At 37.7% G+C, this 20,288-nt stretch overlaps 1 protein-coding gene across 1 annotated transcript; it reads right to left on the bottom strand.

Moving 5' to 3' along the window:
* Nucleotides 1-1,925: 1,925 nt before the first annotated feature.
* Nucleotides 1,926-9,110, bottom strand: LOC114890808 (keratin-associated protein 26-1-like). Its single transcript, XM_029214685.1, is given in 4 exon segments — nt 1,926-1,981; nt 1,984-2,142; nt 2,425-2,810; nt 9,085-9,110. Coding segments are annotated over 4 exon segments (627 nt in total).
* Between the last annotated feature and the right edge of the window lie 11,178 nt (nt 9,111-20,288).

The raw sequence follows: 20,288 nt of genomic DNA, 5'->3' as shown, positions 1-20,288 counted from the left end.
TATTTAATAAAGAAGCCCAAGACAAATTGGTAGATACTATGTAATTTCATTTTAAAGTTCAAAAACAGGCAAAACTAATATATGGGTTAGAGGTCAGAACAAAGGCTACATCTGTGAAGTAACGATTTGTGTACAAATTCATATGTATATCACATTTCAACTAAAATCTCATTTAAAATTATTTTAAAAAATAATCAGTCCAACAAGATCAGCAATAGAAATATGTCTGAGATAAAAGGAAAGCTAAGTCAAGGTGTGATTTACTCATTAGCGTAAGGGGCAAGGAGAGGGCCTGGGAAAAGCTTCGAAAAATAAAGGATACAGATGTCACAAACTCAAAATATCTAGGAGAGCCAGGCAAGTAAGGCAAAATAATGAACTAAAATGGGTTTTGAAACAGTAGCATGAACATAGTGATAAGAGAAACCAACATTCAGCTTCCATGTCAGAAGATCCATGAGGAGAGATGGGTTCCGAGAACCAGAGGTACATGCCTTCTCTAAAGGGAACAACCACTAGTTAACATCTAGAGAACATTGTCTTTCTTGCACACTGACAAAGTTTCTAAATATTACAGTTCCTCAAAAAGGTGAACATTCATGCCTTTACACTTTAGTTTTATTTTATTTATTAAAATTCTGTTTGCTGATAAAGCAGCACTTTTTTTGGTTTTGTTTGTTTATTTATTTATTTTTGGCTATGCCCCACGGCATGCAGGATCTTAGTTCCCTGACCAGGGATTGAACCTGCACCCCCTGCATTGGAAGCACGGAGTCTTAACCACTGGACCACAAGGGAAGTCCCTTACTTTATTTTTTGAAATACATACCCCTACACATTTTATGTTGAATGAGGAAAAAATTGTACCTTTAATACAGATATGTCCCATAGTATGTGACTTCTGGTAAATACTGAGAGAGTTCAAGTTTTTCTTATGCACCTGTGTATCTCTTGTGCCTGGCACAGGATGGCTTGGGATGTAGTAAGTAAGTAATAAAACTTTTACTGAATAAATTAACAGTTTAATAAAGTTGGGCTGTGTTTTTAAAAGTGACTATGAGTCTTCAGGGTAGATAGATCAGAAGTTCATCCTGGTCTTGATGATGACATGCAAAAGTGTGGATGCTTATAAGAAGCAGCATGTTTGGGGAACTACGTGTAAGTAGAATCATAGGAGCTTAGAATTTGCAATACTGAGAAGATGAAGACAAAGAAGGGGGAGGGAGAAAGAGGATGAAGAAAAAAAAACCAGATGTCATGATAAGGGGTCTGTATTTTCATTTTATAGGAATAGATCATAAGAAGCCATCAAAGACTTAAGCAAGAGTGAAATATGATTCAGTTTGCAATCAGAAAGGACATTCTGGTCAAAATATGTTCACTGGAAGAGAAAGATAAGGAAATCATTCCTAATCTTACCTTTTCAATATAACTTCCACCAAGGGCTTTTTGGGTCTCTTAAGTATGTAGGATCAGAGATATCAGAGATCTATAAATCAGCTTGAGGAATAAACCATCAAGCTATTCCCCTACTGTGAGATAAAAACATATGGTTGAGTGTACCATGTCCTAGTTACTTCTGCAGGGAGTTGAGGTTGGCCATGTGTGTGTTAAAATAAAATAATGAAAGACAAACTGAAGAACCAGATTCTTAGTTCTGACTTAAACTCATTTATTACAACCCAAACCAAATAAATTCTTCCCACACCTAAGCGACATTGAATAGCATTCTAAACCAAATAATTTTATGGCAAGGAGAGATGAAAAAAAAGATAAAAATGTGAAAGGAACAGCTTTCATTAGATCAGGCACAGGAAAATCAAGAAAAAGCAGTCACTACATACTAGGAAAGAAGAAGCAAAAGTCCATGGAGTTTAAATTTTTGTCTTGGATCTTCAGTGTGATTATTAGCTGGAATAAGGAAGTTACAGGCCTCCCCAGGCAGAGCAAGATGGATGGCAAGTACTAAACACATGTGTCGGGGCTGGCATCCACTGAAGAGAGGATGCAGGGGTCTGAGGCTGTTGGACACAATGCCAAAAGAATTATCCCAAAGGAGAGGAAGGGTAGGGTGAACAAGAAGATGATATGAAATGAGGGCAGATGTGGAGTAACTGGAGACATGAAGCAAATATGGAGAGTCTCTTTTGGGAAGTAGAGGAGGGAAAATCAAGTGTTTGGATAATTCTCTGTGGGCAAAAGAGTGTTATTGACATTTTTGAGTAAGAGTCATATGATGAAATTAATTTTAGTAGTATTAACTCTAAACACAGTATTCAAGCTAAAGAGAAGACACTAGAGATAAGAGTCAAGATGGCAGTAAGAAATGTATGTATTCAACCCAACTTGAGTGATGACGGCGATAATAGAAAGGGTAAATGTATGAAAAGACAATTTCAGTGGATCAAGGGAGAAAAGCATTACAGTGGGTAATGCTGTGGGTATGAGGACCACCAGGCAAATAACCCAAGGGGAGGCATCCATAAGTGAGGCGTCTCAGGGGTTGGCAGCTGCTAGACACATAGCTCAGAGGTCTATAGCATACTGGGAAGCAGGATCCAGAGACGCAAGAAGAAGCAGGAAGAAAACTGGTGCCTTGGCAGGGTCTGGGCACATAGCAACCAGAGGAAGGGCAGCTGGAAGTTTCACAGTTGCTGGGCTCACAGCTGGCCGGCTGGCAGCTGGTAGGTTCACTGCAGGTCTCTTGGCCATTGTTCAGGAGCCAAGTATGGTCTTGACAGCTGCTGGGCAAGCAGAGGGCAATGGAGGAGGGAGGAGGAACATGACAGGCATTTCTGAGGGATCCCAAGCTGTAGTTTCCAGAGCAGTCGTTGTGCCCAGGCACAGTGAGATTTCAAGAGCAGGCAGTGGTTGATTTGAAAGAAGTGAGGTTTCAAGTTTCTTATTCGGCTTGCTCCCTGAAATACCCGCAGAAGGTGGTGATTCTGTACAGACTCTCTTCCTCCTTGTTGCCTGAGATGGCATCAGAACTCTATTGTAGCCCAAGAAGTGGTGCCACCCATAACACTGGGTGCTCCTTGCAATGCCTTCCAATGATTAAGTATATCTATAAAGCAGTGTGACGGAATTTTAATAGTACCTCTGCTTCTTAAATTATCCAACCTAAACAGGTATTTTAAAGGTCATTTACTTATTCTAACTATAACTGCCACTACATAAACATTCTTAGAATTCGTCTCTTGAAATTGACTTGAATAGTGGTAATGAACTTCTTTAAAACAATAGCAAATTATCTCTCTTTGAGGGGGAATTCTATGCTTTTTGGAAATTGCCAAAGGTAAAAAACTTGAAAGCAATTATGTCGTAAAAGAATGAAAAATCCTATAACCTATATGATTTGGGGCAGAGAGAGTCTAAAAATAGTATACTATATTGGTCTTCCCTGGTGGCGCAGTGGTTGAGAGTCCGCCTGCCGATGTAGGGGACATGGGTTCGTGTCCCGGTCCGGGAAGATCCCACATGCCGTGGAGCGGCTGGGCCCGTGAGCCATGGCCGCTGAGCCTGCACGTCTGGAGCCTGTGCTCCGCGACGGGAGAGGCCACAGCAGTGAGAGGCCAGCGTACCGCAAAAAATAAATAAATAAAAAATAAATAAAAATAGTATACTATAGAAAATTTCAATGTGCCGAAATTTGTGCTTTGCTCTATTTTAGAATCCTGGTGGAAAGTGACTCCCCAGTGAAATATCTTTTTTTAAAAAGTCCTGCTCATTTTATTCATTTCAATAAATAAATTAAGTTGAAAGTTCGATTTATGTGTATTCTTAATACAAATGAATAAATTGGGCTCATTTTAAATTATGGACCTTACTGCAAACAGAAGCAAATAAGTAAAACCCCTTTAAAAAAATGATACAACATGACATTTTTCATAGTTATTATAGGCTCATCATTTCATGGTTACTCATGTTCCAACTGAAAACTAATGTTCTTGGTTAAAAAAAAAAAATTAGAGCAATGATTAAGACATAGAAATGGATTTGGTTTTGCTTTTTACATTGATTCTGATGGCAGTTTCCAAAGAGGAACATTTAAACTGCTGTACATGGGCAATAGCATCAAAATAAATGTAGAGTTTTCCTAAGTATGAATAATTTGAAGGTTATTTGGGGATATGTTTTCTGGTAAAACTTTGTTTAAAAGATGCATGATTGTGTTTAGCCTCAACCATCCCACTGTATTTTTCATATACCAACATATCTAGTGGCTTCAAGGGCTATTTAAAAAAAAAAATTATCTACTGGATCTAAGTTCCAATTCCCCTTAGCTAAAAATTCAGTGTAAATCACAGCACTTTCTTTTATTTTTATGTTCAGTGGATATGCTTATTAATTGTCCCTCTGTCCTGGAGTAGAATCTGTGAAATAGATTGATTTCTCTGTGAGCCAATACAGGACTATTTTACTACCAGGGAGAGAAATAGGAAAAGAAAATGATTTAGCCTCTGAGGTTCTGTGCTAACATGTTGAAATTATCTCAGTATTTTAGGTCAGAGAACATTACCCTTTGACGATTTGTACCTGATGTGTTTGAGGAGTCCCCCCCTCACTCCTCTCCCCACCCTGCCAGCTTTCATCACGTGATACTGTTTGTACACATTGTAAGAGTCCTGTTGTGAAATCCTGGATGCTTCAGCTGAATGGCATTAGTAATGAGTATAGCCATATTTAATTGAATGCTTATCAGTTTCATAGGTCAATGCTCTTTATGCCTGCTCTTCTCATTTATAAGCAAGAGTCTGACATCTGCATCATAAGTACATCAATATATTTGTGTGTATGTGTGTATATGTATTAGTGTCTATTCTGGGCAACACCTTGCAATGTGCATACCCACATGTGTAATGTCAATTTATCCTCATAATTCTTTACAGTAAATTTTAAAATTTCAAGTATTCATATGAGAAAAATTGAGATATGGAAAGTTTTGATATGAAGAGAAACATTTAAACAAAGGGGGTTCAAACATTTGTTTGTTTGTCCTTGATCCCTAAAATGTTTTGTTTCCCATTATCCAATATGACAGTATATAGAGATACATTGATACCATCATTTACTAACTGGGTGACCCTGGGAAATTTGCATAATCACTCTGATCCCCAGTCACTATCAGTATCCTTTCATGAAACAACAGAAATATTTATGTCTATTTTCAGTGTCATTTTAGGATATGTTGAGATGTAAGAAAAAGTAAGTGTAAACTGCAAAACAGTATAGCAGAATAATTAATTTTCTTGCTTTGGAATTCTTAACCCATTCCAAAGAGTACCACCTTGGGTTTAATGCCTTTAGAGCACCTCCACAAGACTCTCATTTTTCTGTTGTGAGTAGGTAACACTGCAAAAATATTCATGGATTTCAAAAATTAGAAGTGCCTTGAATGTAAGTTGTCCCCTAATATAACAAATGTTGAACTGATGTTTTTTGATAATGACTCTCTCAGTATACAAGTAGAGCTCATGCAGACATAACAGCAGATACCTCATTAGTAAGGTTTTATAAACTACATTTTTCAGGCTCTTCTTCTGATGCAAGAGCCCAGGAAAGGACTGAGGAACTGGGTATCCTGTGTGTTCCTCCAGATTTACCCACTTTGTTGCTTTTTCTTCAATGAACTAGGGGTCCTTACCTCTCCTGCTCTAGAAAAAACAACCCCGATTTTCCCTTTTTCTTGGACACAAAGAATCCTCAGAGCATTGCAACAATAAACTTATGCCAATAAATGACTCCCTTGTATTCACTCATTCATTCAACAAATATTTATTGAACATTTTGTATGTGCAAAACATGATAAACGTTGACAATGATACAAAGATACTATTGATTTCTGCTTCCAGACACATCCAATCTTGTAGATGTGATAAGACGGATACACAATCCAAGTCACTGTTTAATAAGTTCTATAAATGGTATATGGAGAAGGGCAAACGTTGTTCATGGGCTTTACCTAAATTTGGCTTTTGATATTAATTTTGAGGGATGGGAGGGAATGGCAGGTGTTTAGGAGAATATGAAGACAATTCATGCTGTGGCAAAAGGTATAAAGACAGAAAAAAAATGTTGACCATGTTTTCAGTGGAGGGTTCTTACAGGCAAGCTGTAGTAAGTAAACTTAGATTCACATGCTAAATCTAATTCAATCATCAAGGAAGTAGTTAAGATTTTGTCCTACAGGCACAGTGATCCAGTAACTGATTTCAAGAAGAGAGAGCTATGATTAAATTACAGCACAGATTGGAAAGAGGGAAAACCCACTGTTTCTTGCAATGCAAAGAAAGAAGTGTGTGTGTATGTGTGAAAACACACACACACACATACACACACACACTCCCTTCTTTGCATTGCAAGAAAAACATTCTTTTTACATGACTTATTTTCTGAATATATTACAGAACACTTATTAGCTATTATTTACTGAGTGCTTATTATACACCAGGCATTGTTCTAAGTGCTTTACATGTATTAACTGATTTAATCCTCACTACATCCCGTTCAGGTAGGTGTGATCATTATTCTCAATGCATGTGGAGAAACTTAGTTGATCCTTAATAAATATAACATTCACAAAATATAACTTAGATTTTCTTTATCAAATAAAAATTGACCATTACTTAGTCAAGAATCTCTTTTACATACTTTTATCACCATCTATCCATTTTCACCAGGGAAAGTCAACTTTCAAGGAATATAAAAGAACACGAAGACAGAAAGAGATTCAGGTGGACTGAACACCCTTCTGTCAAGCTTTTTTTCCTCCTGCCCATCCTAATATTCTGATTAGTATTCATCTTAGCTTGGCTCAGAGAAGACAACCAGTTAATTATCTGAAGTCAGTACATTGCAATCTGCAACATAATGAAGCGTTCTAATTTTAGCACCCCCTGTTGGATGCCATGTGTAAAATCATGAAATTATAATCAATTGAAATAATTAAGTAATGTAGAGTTTGCGGTAACTGATAAAGTTGTCAGGCTGTAATCTACTTTCAATTGAATTTTTACTATAATATTCTTGAGTATGGAAACTATGGCTTATGCATGATTTCAACAAAATTTGCTACACTCATTCCTACTTTATTCTTACACAAGAACTTTCCCTCCATGATGTTAGAAAATCATTTGAATCCTTTCATTCCTGTATTAAAGACAGTGTAGGTGGGGGTACCCCTTCCACAATTTATATTTAATCCTTGAATTGTGTCCCTTTCACATTATTAGTTACTATTTACTGAGTCCTTATTACATACCAGACATGGTTTTACATGTTTTACATGTATTAACTGATTTAATCCTCACAGCATCCCTATTCAAATGTTTTGAATTCCTCTCTGTGCCAATATGTTTTATCAGCTTTATTGAGGTATAATTGACGTACAATAAGCTGAGCATATTTAAAGAGTATAGTTTGATAAGTTTTCACATTTGTTTAAACCCAAATCAATATAATAATCATATTTATCACTCCCCAAAAATCTCCTTATGCCCCATGTAGTCCTTCCCCTCCAGCTTTCTCCACCTCACTCCACCCCTACCCCATCCCCAGGCAACCATTAAGCTTCCTTCTGCCACTTTGTGTTAGTTTCTATTTTCTAACATTTCATTAACTGAAATGAAATTGTAGAACATATATTCTTTTTTTCTTTCTTTCACTAAGAGTACTTATTTTGAGATTCATCCTTGGTATAGTTGTTCCTTGAATTGCTGTTCAGTGTTCCATGATGTGGATATAATATAATATGTTTATCTACTCATAAGTTGATGGACAATTGGGTTGTGTGCAGTTTTTGGAAACTACAAACACAAATATGCTATGAACATTTGTATACAAGTTTTTGAATGGACACATGCATTCAATTCTCTTGGGCAGACACTTTGAGTGGAATGATGTGATCATATGATACCTCAATGTTTAACTTTTAAGGAACAGACTGCTTTCCAAAGTGACTGCATCATTTTATATTCCCACCAGCAGTGTATAAGAGTTCAAGTTGTTTCAGGTTTTCTTCCAACATTTGGTATAGTTACAGTTTTAAAAATGTTAGTCATTCTATTAACTGTATATAGTAGTATTTCATTGTGGTTTTAAATTGCTGGTGACTGATGATTCTGAGCATAGGTATTGCTTATTTTCCATTTTCCATCATTGCTTATTTTATACCTTCTTTAATAAAGAAACTGCTCTATGTTTTGTACATTTTTCTATTGGGTTGTTTGCTTTCTTATTGTTGAGTTTGGAGTGTTCTTTAAATATTTTAAATACAACTCCTTTATTAGATATATGATTTAAAAATATTTCCTAACAGTCTGTGGCTTGTCTTTTTATTCCTGTAATAGTGACTTTTTGAAGAGCAGATATTTTTAATTTTGATGAAGTTCAATTTATTAATTTTTAATTTATAGATTGTGTTTTTGATGTTGTATTTAAGAAATACAACCTGGTGTCTTAAAGACTTTTTTGCCTATGTTTCTCCACTCATTTTTTTTTTTTTGAAATCTAATTTCTATCCTCACCAACATTTCAAGCTGTTATCTTAAAGATCACCAATGATTAATTCCCTACCCAACAGCTATCTTGGCCCTCGTTCTGAACTCCATGGCACATTTGACATTGCTGTCCATACTTTCTGCTTTGAAACATTGTTCTCCTTCTATTTCAGCAATGCTTTAATCTCAAGGTTCTATTTCTGTTCCATGGAATACCTGTTTGGTCTTTATCTACTTCCCTTTTCTCCTTCTATTCCCCAGAATATGATCCTTCTTTAGCCTCTTCTTTTTCTGCATTCTTATCAATCTGCATTCATTAATGTTAAGCATACGATTAATAGCTCTACATGAATTCCTCTGAATTAATAATTATAGGCTTGCTCTCTTTCCCGATATCTGTACCTGCATTTGCAATTGTCTTCTAGACATTCCACTGGGGCACCTTATACTTCAAATTAAATATTTATATGTACACAATGTACATAATGCTTTCCCCCAAGTTGATTCCTCCTCCCATGAACTTTATATCTGCTTATGGTACCATATTCTCTTAGCCACATGGGCTTAAACTTATAAAACTAACCTCATTAATACTTCTATCTCTATCATATTCCCGAAGATGAGATTAATAGTGAAATTTAGCTCAGGTAATGTCTCTTCCTTGGTTGCACTTATCTTGAACACTTCTCTATTGCCCACAAAAAAAGAAAGAAATCAAAGATCCCTAAATTGTCATTCAAAGCTATTCATAATATGGGTCCAAAAAACATACATTGTTAATCATAAGTCCTTCAGGTTTTTTTTTTTTTTTGGATGTGACCCTATTTGCCGTTCTCAGTATTTACTGAAAATGAATGACTCACTAACATTGCTGGTTTCCTCTTTGCTCCTTACATGCTTTTCTATCCTGTCTCTCCTTACCCATATCTTACTTATTCTTTACAGTTCAAGTCAAACATAACAACTACCAGGACACCTTCACTTCTGCCCAAGCAGAAGTAATTTCTTTTCCCTTTGAACTTATTTCTACATTACCTATCTCCTATTATACTAATCATTTCGTACCTTATATTTTATTCAGTATATGTCTTATTTTTGCTTCTCAGTAATAATTATATTAAAGACATTATAGCCTTATTTATGTTTGTATTGCTACAAATGTCCAACATGCTCACTGTTTTTTGTAAACATTTATTTTAGAAATGAATGAAAAGAGTCTGTCTTAAGTCGTACTTTCCGATGTTTCCTAATCTGTTCATTGGATGTTGATGTATATCTTCGACCTTTTGGCCATTAGTTTTATAACTTAGAGCTAATCGTTGTTTTTGGTTCTTTGAGAGCTTTTCACAGTAAAAGCAAAGGTTTACTCTAAACCTCCTAGAAAGAAAGAGGCATAGGTCTCTTATAGTGCTTGTCTTGGATTTTTCCCATATAATGCACTTTACAGCCAGGGGTATTCAGTTCACCTCCTGGTCACAGAAGACCCTTGTTCAGCCATTTCCTTTCATAGCATAAGCACCTTCCCTAGCTACTTTTTACCCCAGACTCGCTAGGCACATAGGAACTCCAGAAAAAGATTTTATAAGAAAAAATTATCATTTTAGAGTATAAAGGTTTTCTAGTTGTTTTTTGTTTGTTTGTTTTTAATAGAACATGAGATCAAAATAGCAATGCTATGACTTGTCAGCAGCTCAGCAGTCCCACTAAAATCAATAGCAGCTTTCTGGGAGTTTGGCTCTAGCAAACCTTTATCCTGCCAGAGAGAACAGCAGGGACAAATGAAGACTCTGAGTTCCCTAAAACCATTTTTTTCCTCGGAAGCATTATTTTATAACGCTTCATAAAATATAGAGAATCACTCTTCTTCAATTAAAAGACTGACATTTAATTGATTCAGGTCTTTATCCTGGTCTTTATAACAGGCTATTCCCCAGTTCTGATAGAATAGTTTCTTGCTTTCTTCTTCCCCAAGCTGAAGAGGTTTTTTATTTTTCTAGAAGTTTTCTCATAATATTTGAAAACCTCTCATCTCTTTCCTTGACTAATACCTCTAGAGCTGGTCTTATTTTATATTCAGGTAAGTTAATCTGTGATGAAATACTCTGAAAACCTGAGAATTGGTTACCATAAATAGTAACCATATTTTCTTTTTTTTTCATGTTGGAAGTAGGAAAAGGAGATATGTTCCATTCTCATCTACCTTATATCACCAGGAGTTCTTCTCCAGAGAAATTCAGGTCTATTCTGGGGAAAAAAAAAATAATGGAGGACTCTTTCCTATCTAAAATACTTGTGGATTGGATTATGTAGCAAATGGTCCTTTACCTTAAAAAAAGTCCTAAATCAGTAAGTTCTTTGATAATGATATGAAACATCACTAAGACTATGGAAGACCTAATTTTATGATAAATAAAACAGTACCTTTCATAATAATCATCCAATACCTGGCATTTCAACATTAGGCTTGGGCATGAATGAACTGACTTAAGGTTTTAATCTTCATGCAAAAAAGTAAAGAATGAAGAAATTGAAAGAAAGTGAAGATAATGTGATCTTGTAGGTGGGGCCTTTTGGGTCCATTCAATGTACTTTTGTTGTTTCTAGTGTTATAGGCCTATACTTCCCCGTTCTGTCAATTCCAAAGGAGAGTCCCCTTGATGGTGAAGAACTGTGTGTATAGAAGTGCTAGTAGGTTTGGGGCCCCTTTCAGCTACAAGATCCCGTGACTGATGATTATGCTAATTGGAATCTTTGTGAAGGGGAGTCTCTACCCGTTTAATGCTGCTTGGGGACCTATCAATAGTAACTTCACTGAAATACAGAGGAAGGCATATTGAATAGATTTGCTTGTAGACTCTGTTGGTCAGGTTAATCACAGTAGCCAATGGAATGACAAACTCACAGGAAAATTCATGAGAAGTGTTGCAGCAAAAATAGAACTGAAGTTTTCCCTTCCCTGAGAACAAGGAAAATAAAGGGAAGAGTGAACAGGCTAGAGAAGAAACATAATCTGGCCTGAAAGTGTTAATCACTCCTTGTTTTACTTTAACTGTCACTAATTTGTAGTAACTAGGTTTGTACTTACAAAGCTAACCTCACTCCCTGACACTATGTAACTTACATTTGACACCTATCACCCCTAACTCTGTGTGACTTACATCCTGTGCCTCTCACTCCCCGACATTATTATACCCCGGCACTTACATTCTATATGTCCCTCATAACAAATCACCCCTTATAGTTTTTGCATTTCAGAAACAAGCTCACGGGCCGATAAGCCAGAGGCAAACAGACGCAATTACCAGACTGCCAGACACCAATTTCCAGGCCCCCTGATGCTAGCTATGGCTGTTTTGAAATAATGCAAAGGAAAGGAAGAATGCAAGACGTTCACTACTTTGATCCTTATCATATATACCGGACAGCGAGCCCCACATATAAAATCTTCCCTGATTCCCAAGGAGGGGGAGACACAGCTCTTGTGGCGCTAGCCTGCTGTGTCTTCCCTTCTGCCTGGCAGAAAAAATGAAGCCATCTCTCTCTTCCTCTAAAATCCCTGTCTCCGTATTTCTGTTCGGCCTCAGTGCACAGGGAAGCTAATATTTCAGCAACAGAAGCAGTGCAGTGTAGAGACGTGTTGGATATTGGGGGGAAAAAGTCCCCATAGGTCTCTTGCATTTCTGCCTGTCTTTAGAACAGTCACTGGTTCCCTCTGTTCTGAATTATCTTTGCAAGAACATTTGTATAGCAAACAGTCTTGGAAAATAGATGTAGTATTTCTCTCTGGGGCAAGTGACAGGCATGCTTATTGTCCATTCTCATGTCCATGATTCAGGCTTCCTGAGCTCAAGATTCCTCTCCTATAAAACAACTCACTACGTATACAGATATCATCTGGCCGTCTTACTACTGGCCTTTGTGAATTGAGGCTCAGGAAATTGCTGCAAAGGCTATCACTCTGGCTCTGCTATTGCCATGAATAATAAAGTCTTTTTCTCCGATCCAGGTGTTGCATGTCTTCTGACAGCATCCATGAAGCTGTGACAGGCTATCTTGTTAGCTTGCAAATAGGGTAAAATCTTGGACATTTTATGGTTCTTATTGCCCTTTCTGACCAGTTTCTCCTTTCTAGCTGAAACTGTGGCACTGCAATGTCCTAACTAGCTCTGTTTTAGCAATCATTTATTAAGACAGAAATTTTTAATAGAAATACAATAATCATAATAATATGGAAATAATGATAACAAATTTATGCAGCAGTAACTAGTGGAAATCAATCAAAGTTATCAGAAGATGAAGTAAGCAGCTTGATGCCATATTGAAAACATATCTTAAAAACTTAAAGGACATTAGAAAAACTGACAAATTGGGCTTTCCTGGTGGCGCAGTGCCTGAGAGTCCGCCTGCTGATGCAGGGGACGCGGGTTTGTGCCCTGGTCCGGGAGGATCCCACATGCAGTGGAGCGGCTGGGCCCATGAGCCATGGCCACTGGGCCTGCGCGTCTGGAGCCTCCCATCTGCAACAGGAGAGGCCACAGCAGTGAGAGGCCCACATACCGCAAAAAAAAAAAAAAAAAAAAACAACTGACAAATTAAAGGAATTTGTAAAGGAATGGTAAATCATGGTTTAGTTAATAAACAGTCAATAGTGAAACAATAGTTGGGTATAGCAAATTTTTCTTTAGAACCATCTAGCCATATAACCTGTCTTTTAAAAGAGAGCCCACCTCTCTCAGCCAGGCTAAGTAGTATAGTTTAGGTACTTTATTTAGGAATTGGCAACTATGAGGGATTACTCAAAACACCTCCAAGTGTAAGATATGGAACTCAGGGGCAAAAGTTGTTGAACAAGGTAGCTCATTTGTTAACAAGCAAAAGCACTGCACTAGGGGTCAGCACTGCTGAACCTCAGTCATGGATGAGCCATAAGTAACAGCCCAGGGATGAATAGCCACGAGACCTTGTATGTAGCCTTGTACTGTCCAAGTAGCCCAACGTTTTGAGTGCAGGTTGCTGGATAGTAGGGACTAAAGACCTCAGAAGATAAAAGCAGGTAATGATTGTATGGCAGGCTCTGAACATACCATCAGCAGAAAGGTGTAGGACGTGGTTTCACAGGAGCTGTGTGCAGGCATGCTGGTTGGCAGTTTCTTGGCAGTCCTTCAAGAGCTGGGTTCTGCCATGACTGCCACTTGCTAAGCAGAGGACACTGATACAGAGCAGGGCCCTGTGGGGTTCCTGGGCACAAAAACCTTTCTGTGTCCCCCATTTCTTGATTACAGGAAATAGGCTTTATTCAGCCTCCATGACCTTCCCTGAGTTCCAACCAGCAGATTCAAAGTGTTGCTAATTAGGGAAGGGAAGGGATGTGGAGACAAGGGACGGGCAGTCAAAAGAAACAGTAGTGCAGCCTTGGGGCAGGGTCCTGGTGCACCATCAAGGGATATGCATCACAATATCTTTGCGCTGTCTTGTAGATACTGAAACCACCACCGGGGGAGAAAATAACAGTAAAGGATAGTATGCTGCCCACAAGCATGTCGACCCCAGACCGGTTGGAACAAGAAGGTTGATGATGCTGACCCCCACTTACCTCACCACCAACCAGTCAGAAGCTTGTCCATGAGCTGATCACATCCTCTTTGAACTATTACTATAAAACTTCTCACTACCCCTGCCCCCAGGTCAGGACACACAGTTTTGAGGGCATTAGCCCGCTGTGGCCCCCTTTGCCTGGCAAAGCAATAAAGTTATTATTTTCTACTTCACCCAAAACTCTGTCTCTGAGATTTAATTCCATGTCAGGGTACAGAGGCCGGATTCAGCTTCAACACCTCTGAGGATCACATGGAGAAAGTGTTACTAGAGGGGACAAGGAAACGTGGCGATGACCTCCAGGGAAATCACAGCTGTAGTTTTTAGCTGAGCAATTATTGAAAGGCAAGATGACCTTAGTGTGGATTCTAAGCAAATTACCTTCACTTAGTGCTATTTCCCTCTTGTGCTGTGACTTCTAGAAGGTTTTAAGTGATGAGCATTGCCATCCAGTGCAGGCTTTATTCTGACTCCCAGTTTCAAAAATGTTGATAAACATAACTCAGGTATTTAGAAGTCAGGAAATATGACTAATTACAACCATAGAAGGGTACCCACTGAGTCTCAAAAATAAAGTAATTATGTTCTTATTTACCATTCAGCAAACCATGCATTTGGAAAAACAATATTCCAACCTTCATTAAAAGATACTTGAAAATCTGAGGCTAGATTAATGTTTATTACATCTGCCATATTAATTTAATATAGGCCACATTTATGATCCAGTAAAGGTTTTTTATGTGTTATGTGCGGCCTTTAATGTACATATAAGGGTCATTAAAATTATTGTGCTTAGTACATTTAAATATTTTTAATAAATTTCTCACGAGGGATACTCTGGATTACGGCCAGTGGGGTGCCAGAATGAGAGTCACTAGGCCTGAGTTCTAGCCGGGATGCTGCTTAAGTAAATCACATAACCTCGGCAAGAATATTTACTAACTGTATGATAAGTGAAGCTCATTAAACATCTCTTACACGTTTAGAAATAATTGTGATTCTTTGAAAATGTAACTGTGAGAGCAATGAGGGACCATAAGAAGAATTCACGTACAAATGGGCAATTGGCCTTTACAACAAATACTTAGGGACTTCAGCATTTCACTCAGCTACCTGATGGATGTATCGGAGACACAACCCTGATCGGACATGTTTCAGAACTGAACACAGCTTCAGATGGTATTTGTCCTCCAGAGTGGCTCGGGGGTCAGAGTGTAGCATATTTATTTTGGATTGCTTAGCATTCTGTTCATAACCTGAGGGCCCCAAAGAGCTAGCCTTACATTAGAAGACCCTCCAGTACCATCTCAAGATCAATGCTTTGATCACCATAGTCATTTACTGCAGGAAATTAAACCAGACTCCCAGGGACCAAGTCACCATCAGCAGCAGCACCTGGGAGACAGGAAATGGGAGCAGACCTGCTTTAAACAATCTGCTGGACAAATGTAGACTTGAAAAATGAAAGAACTACACTGACGTCTGTTTCTGTTTCCTGAGAAAGATTTCTGAAAAATATTTCACTCAGTAGTAATGGATATTCTCATTTTAATATGGTAAGTACACCTGTGATCATTACAAAGCTTTACTATGATTTACTGTAAATCCAATCATTAAATAAATACAGTAGAGCACTTGTGAGTATCAATATAGCTAAAATTTTAAATTATTTCTTTCACTTTCTCCTGCAGCTTCATTTAATAAAATATGAAGTCTAGAGGAAGACACTTTGTTCTTGAGAATCTCAACATGCGTTGTTATATCGGTTTCCTAACATAGAGAGTGTCAGAGTGAATGTAGCTCATTCCAAGGGGAAACAACAACAACAGTTAATAACCCTACTGTAAGGGTTGACAGGATTTATGGTGGAAGAGAGCTTTTAAATCCAAGTGTTACAATCTGCACATTCAATTTAAATAAACAGCATGCTACAGACCATGAAGCAATAGTGACCAGGCAGTGAACTGCTATGGGAGGTGTTATTCTTAGTCTTTTATTGAATTTTCAGTCTTCTTTTCTCATCATCTTTGACAATTAGTAGTTACTGAACTCCTGCCGGGGCATTGGCCCTGAACTTGAAGCAGTACCATATAGAGAGACGGAAGAATAGTAATGGATCATTTTCAGCATTTACCTTTGAGATTTCTTTGTTCTTGTGTCTGGATGCAACCACATTGGTTTTGCCTCTTGCCACCAAGGAATAACTGTCTTTGAATGTCATTAATGAATTTGTTTTCATAAAGCCAGAGAAAGTTATGTAAAAGTCAGGCAAATGACTTAGTACTAGACAACCACAAAAAGGTATTTTTTTAATTCAAAATTTAATTTTTAAGTGTTTAGTCTATTTGTACCTATCTGCCTATGGCATATTTTATTGCTTATCAAAGCCATCGCTCGATATAACTAGTAGTGATAAGTTATCAATTGTCCAAAGAAGTATAGTGCTTTTGCTTTGTGTTGGTTGGTTGTTCTTTTCTTGGCTTTTTTTTTCAATCAATTATCATTCTTTCTGTTTGGGTCCTAGGGCAAGAATATGGAACAGTTCCTGACATGAAAGAATTTCTAACTGAGGGCGTAATAGGCATTCTCTGAAGGTAGAAATGGGAAACAGAACTAGAGAAGACTATTTTGGCTTCAGGAAAGGTGTCAGTGACTCTGATGCAACATGGAACAAAATAATCTCTCTTATCCCATTAGTGTCTATGACAAGCTCAACATTTTCAAAAGGATAATTATTTAACTAAAAACAGGTAAGGGGGCTTCCCTGGTGGTGCAGTGGTTGAGAATCTGCCTGCCAATGCAGGAGACACAGGTTCAAGCCCTGGTCTGGGAAGATCCCACATGCCGCGGAGCAACTAGGCCCGTGAGCCACAGCTACTGAGCCTGTGCGTCTGAAGCCTGTGCTCCACAAGAAGAGACGCCGAGATAGTGAGAGGCCCGCGCACCATGATGAAGAGTGGCCCCCGCTTGCCGCAACTAGAGAAAGTCCTCGCACAGAAATGAAGACTCAACACAGCCAAAAATAAATAAATAAATTAAAACAAACAAACAAACAAAAAAACAGGTAGGGACTAATGGGTATGAAAAACAGAATTGCTAACAACATTCAGACCATCGATCTCATGTTTTAGAAAAATCTTACTCCATACCATCCAAACACCTTCCTTGACACCTAGATTATGTCAGTTTCATATGATTTGAAGTTCATGCTCTCTTCTAAGATGTTGAAAATCTATAACATTTTACAGACTCCAATGAAATATGCATAATTCCTTTCTTGCTTTTATTCCTGAGTTACAAATGAACCATCTGATCAACTATACTTAGTTCTCTGACTGTAGCCTCTATAGACTCACAACAATATAATATACCAGACCAAAAATTTTCAATCACATTCTGTATGCAGACCTTCCATATGACACAGAGATGTTTACCCATGTTTCAGCTAGTCTGGTGACAAAAAAAAAAAAAAATCTAATATAATCAGGTAGTCAAAATTTATAGCTCAAACTCTGAAGTCCAATTCACAGGATCAAAATCCTGGCTACACATTTACTATCTGTATTATCTTGGACAACCTATTTAATTTATCTGTGTCTTCATCTTCACTGAAAAACAAATGGAAATTATAAAATAGTATTTATCTAACTGGGAGGTTTGAGTTTAAAATGATGAAGTATATGTACACAGTGACTGGTAAATAATTAGAATCAAATTAATAAGAGGTATATTATGGTTCTTGGCACAGTACTGAATAGACAAGGAAGTGTTCTTTAAATTCACTATACTTGGCTTCTAGGAAAAAAGCATGTTGTTAAACTATCCACGTTTTGAAGAACCTAGGGTAAGCAATGTCAATACACAAATCCTATGAAAGCCTTTCTGTTCAGGCAAGAAGAAATTCCTTGATCTATGAAGAATATTCTGTAGCATGTACCCAGTGAATCATTTCTACATTTTTTGAGAATGCTACACAGATTATCTGGGTCATGTTCCATACTACTTATGTCCTTTGCACCTATAATGAATAGCTTTTCTTGGTCTCTGTCCTAAAATTTAAATTCAGTATAGAGAAATCACGAGAACGAGGCTTAGGTCCAAGAAACAAATATCATATAAAGTACCAAATGATATATTGCTTTTTTTTTTTTTTTTTTTGGTATGCGGGCCTCTCAGTGTTGTGGCCTCTCCCATTGCGGAGCACAGGCTCCACACGCGCAGGCTTAGCAGCCATGGCTCACGGGCCCAGCCGCTCCGCGGCATGTGGGATCTTCCCGGACCGGGGCACGAACCCGTGTTCCCTGCATCGGCAGGCGGACTCTACCACTGTGCCACCAGGGGAGCCCAAGAGGCTGATTTGATTGAGCCCACCCTCATTATCCTTCTTACTCTTCACCCAAAGTACTGAATGGGGCCATTGCCCTATAAACATCTTTCCTTTTGTCTGACATTTTGTTCCTCTCATCTTATTGAAAGCAAAATTTAAATGTTGTCTTTTCCCTGATTTTCCTGGTTAGATGTTATTACTTATTCCTCTGAATTACCAACGGATTCTGACACGTTCTTTATTATGATTGTATTTTACACGAAGTAATGTGTTTACTTATAGTTGTGCCTGATAATTTGCTTTCTAACAAACCTGTTTCAGGTATGCTTTTCATTTTTGTTTACTCAGTGTTTTGTTTCTGACGGCAGAATGATGAACTCCTACATTTTCACATTATCATGCTGAATTTAGCATAGTTTCAAACTCATAGCACAGAACCTACCGGGCACAATTTCTGTAACACATTCTATGATTTATTTAGCTCAGCTTCTGACAGTGAAACAACAGAAGTATATTTTTAGCACAGCACTCTGGTCTGCTTTTCTTGGGTCTGAAGCAAACCAAGAACATTGAGAAACTTTGAACGACACTTATACAAGCTCCTCATTGATGTATAATGGTCTGGGGATATTATATATTTAAAAGGACACTTCTGAGTGTCCACATTCAGCTTGACAGGCTGTACACTCAACTTGTTTGTAATGTCTTTGTAATAGATGCAAATTATTTATAATTTTGAATGACCACTCTTGTGTGATGAAAGATCCCAGTATGTCCTCCACATGAACCCTACAACAACTAATTTAATTCTTTGCACATTTATATTTATCATTACACAGAGGCTTCTTTTGCAGCTATGACTTGCCTGCTTAAATGTATTAATTGGATTCTCATTGCTCTTAAAAATAAGATCCATTCCCCTTAGCCTGGCCTACAGCTCCTTTTAAGATCCAGCTGCTGCCTATTTTTCTAACTCCAAATCTTATCACTTCTCTTCTGCCCTATACACTTTATTCTCCCAGGTCTCTACTCAGCTCCTTGACCATGTCAAGCCTTTCCTTTCCTCAGTATTTTGCACGTGCAGCTGCTTGTTTCAGTCCTTCACTGCCCTCTCCCCCCTTTATACAGCTCCCTTCCTCATTTGTTGTATCTCAACTGAAGTGATTTCCTTCATCATCCCACTTAAAAAAGGTACCATTCTCAGAGAATCATTTTTTTTCTTCACAAAACTTATCTCAGTTTATAACCATTTTACTTGTTTCTTCGTTATGTCTTTGCCACTACACTGTGAGTTCCATAAAGTCAAGAAATATGTATATCTTTCTCACTATTATATCCCCAACCCTGAACACCATTTCTGGCTGTTACATAATAAGAACTCCATAACCATATTTTGAAAAATTAATGAATAGAAGGTGCTAAATGAAAATTCACTCAGATTATAATTTAATGTCTGAAGGAATACAGTTCTGAAACCTGAACATACCTAAGAACTGGCAAGGGTACAGAGATTAAAGAAAAAGAAATAATGATAACCACACCTACATTTCAACTACCCCTTTGTGAAATAAGAACAAAATCATTAAGGAAGCCTCCTATTAACATGACACAAACTGAGTCAATTCTTTTAAAATAACACTTGATTGCACATAGGAATGTTTTTGAAAGCTTTTACCAAGAAAAAGGGCACCACTTTTCACTGTCAGCACAGAATCCTGTTGCTAAATTCTGAGGAGCAAAGACAGGACATCCTCTAGGCCAACATTCACACAATTTTCCCTAGCAGTCAGCCTTCTTATTAACCTCACAATGTGTAGTAAATTAGTAAATGTCTGTGCAGTTCCAAATCTCCACATGTAAGATAG

This window comes from Monodon monoceros, unplaced genomic scaffold (genome assembly GCF_005190385.1).
Source record: "Monodon monoceros isolate NGI ecotype Baffin Bay Population unplaced genomic scaffold, NGI_Narwhal_1 Super_Scaffold_11, whole genome shotgun sequence".
Lineage (NCBI taxonomy): Eukaryota > Metazoa > Chordata > Mammalia > Artiodactyla > Monodontidae > Monodon > Monodon monoceros.
The sequence above is the reverse complement of the archived record's forward strand: the minus strand, read 5'-3'. Positions and strand labels throughout refer to the sequence as shown.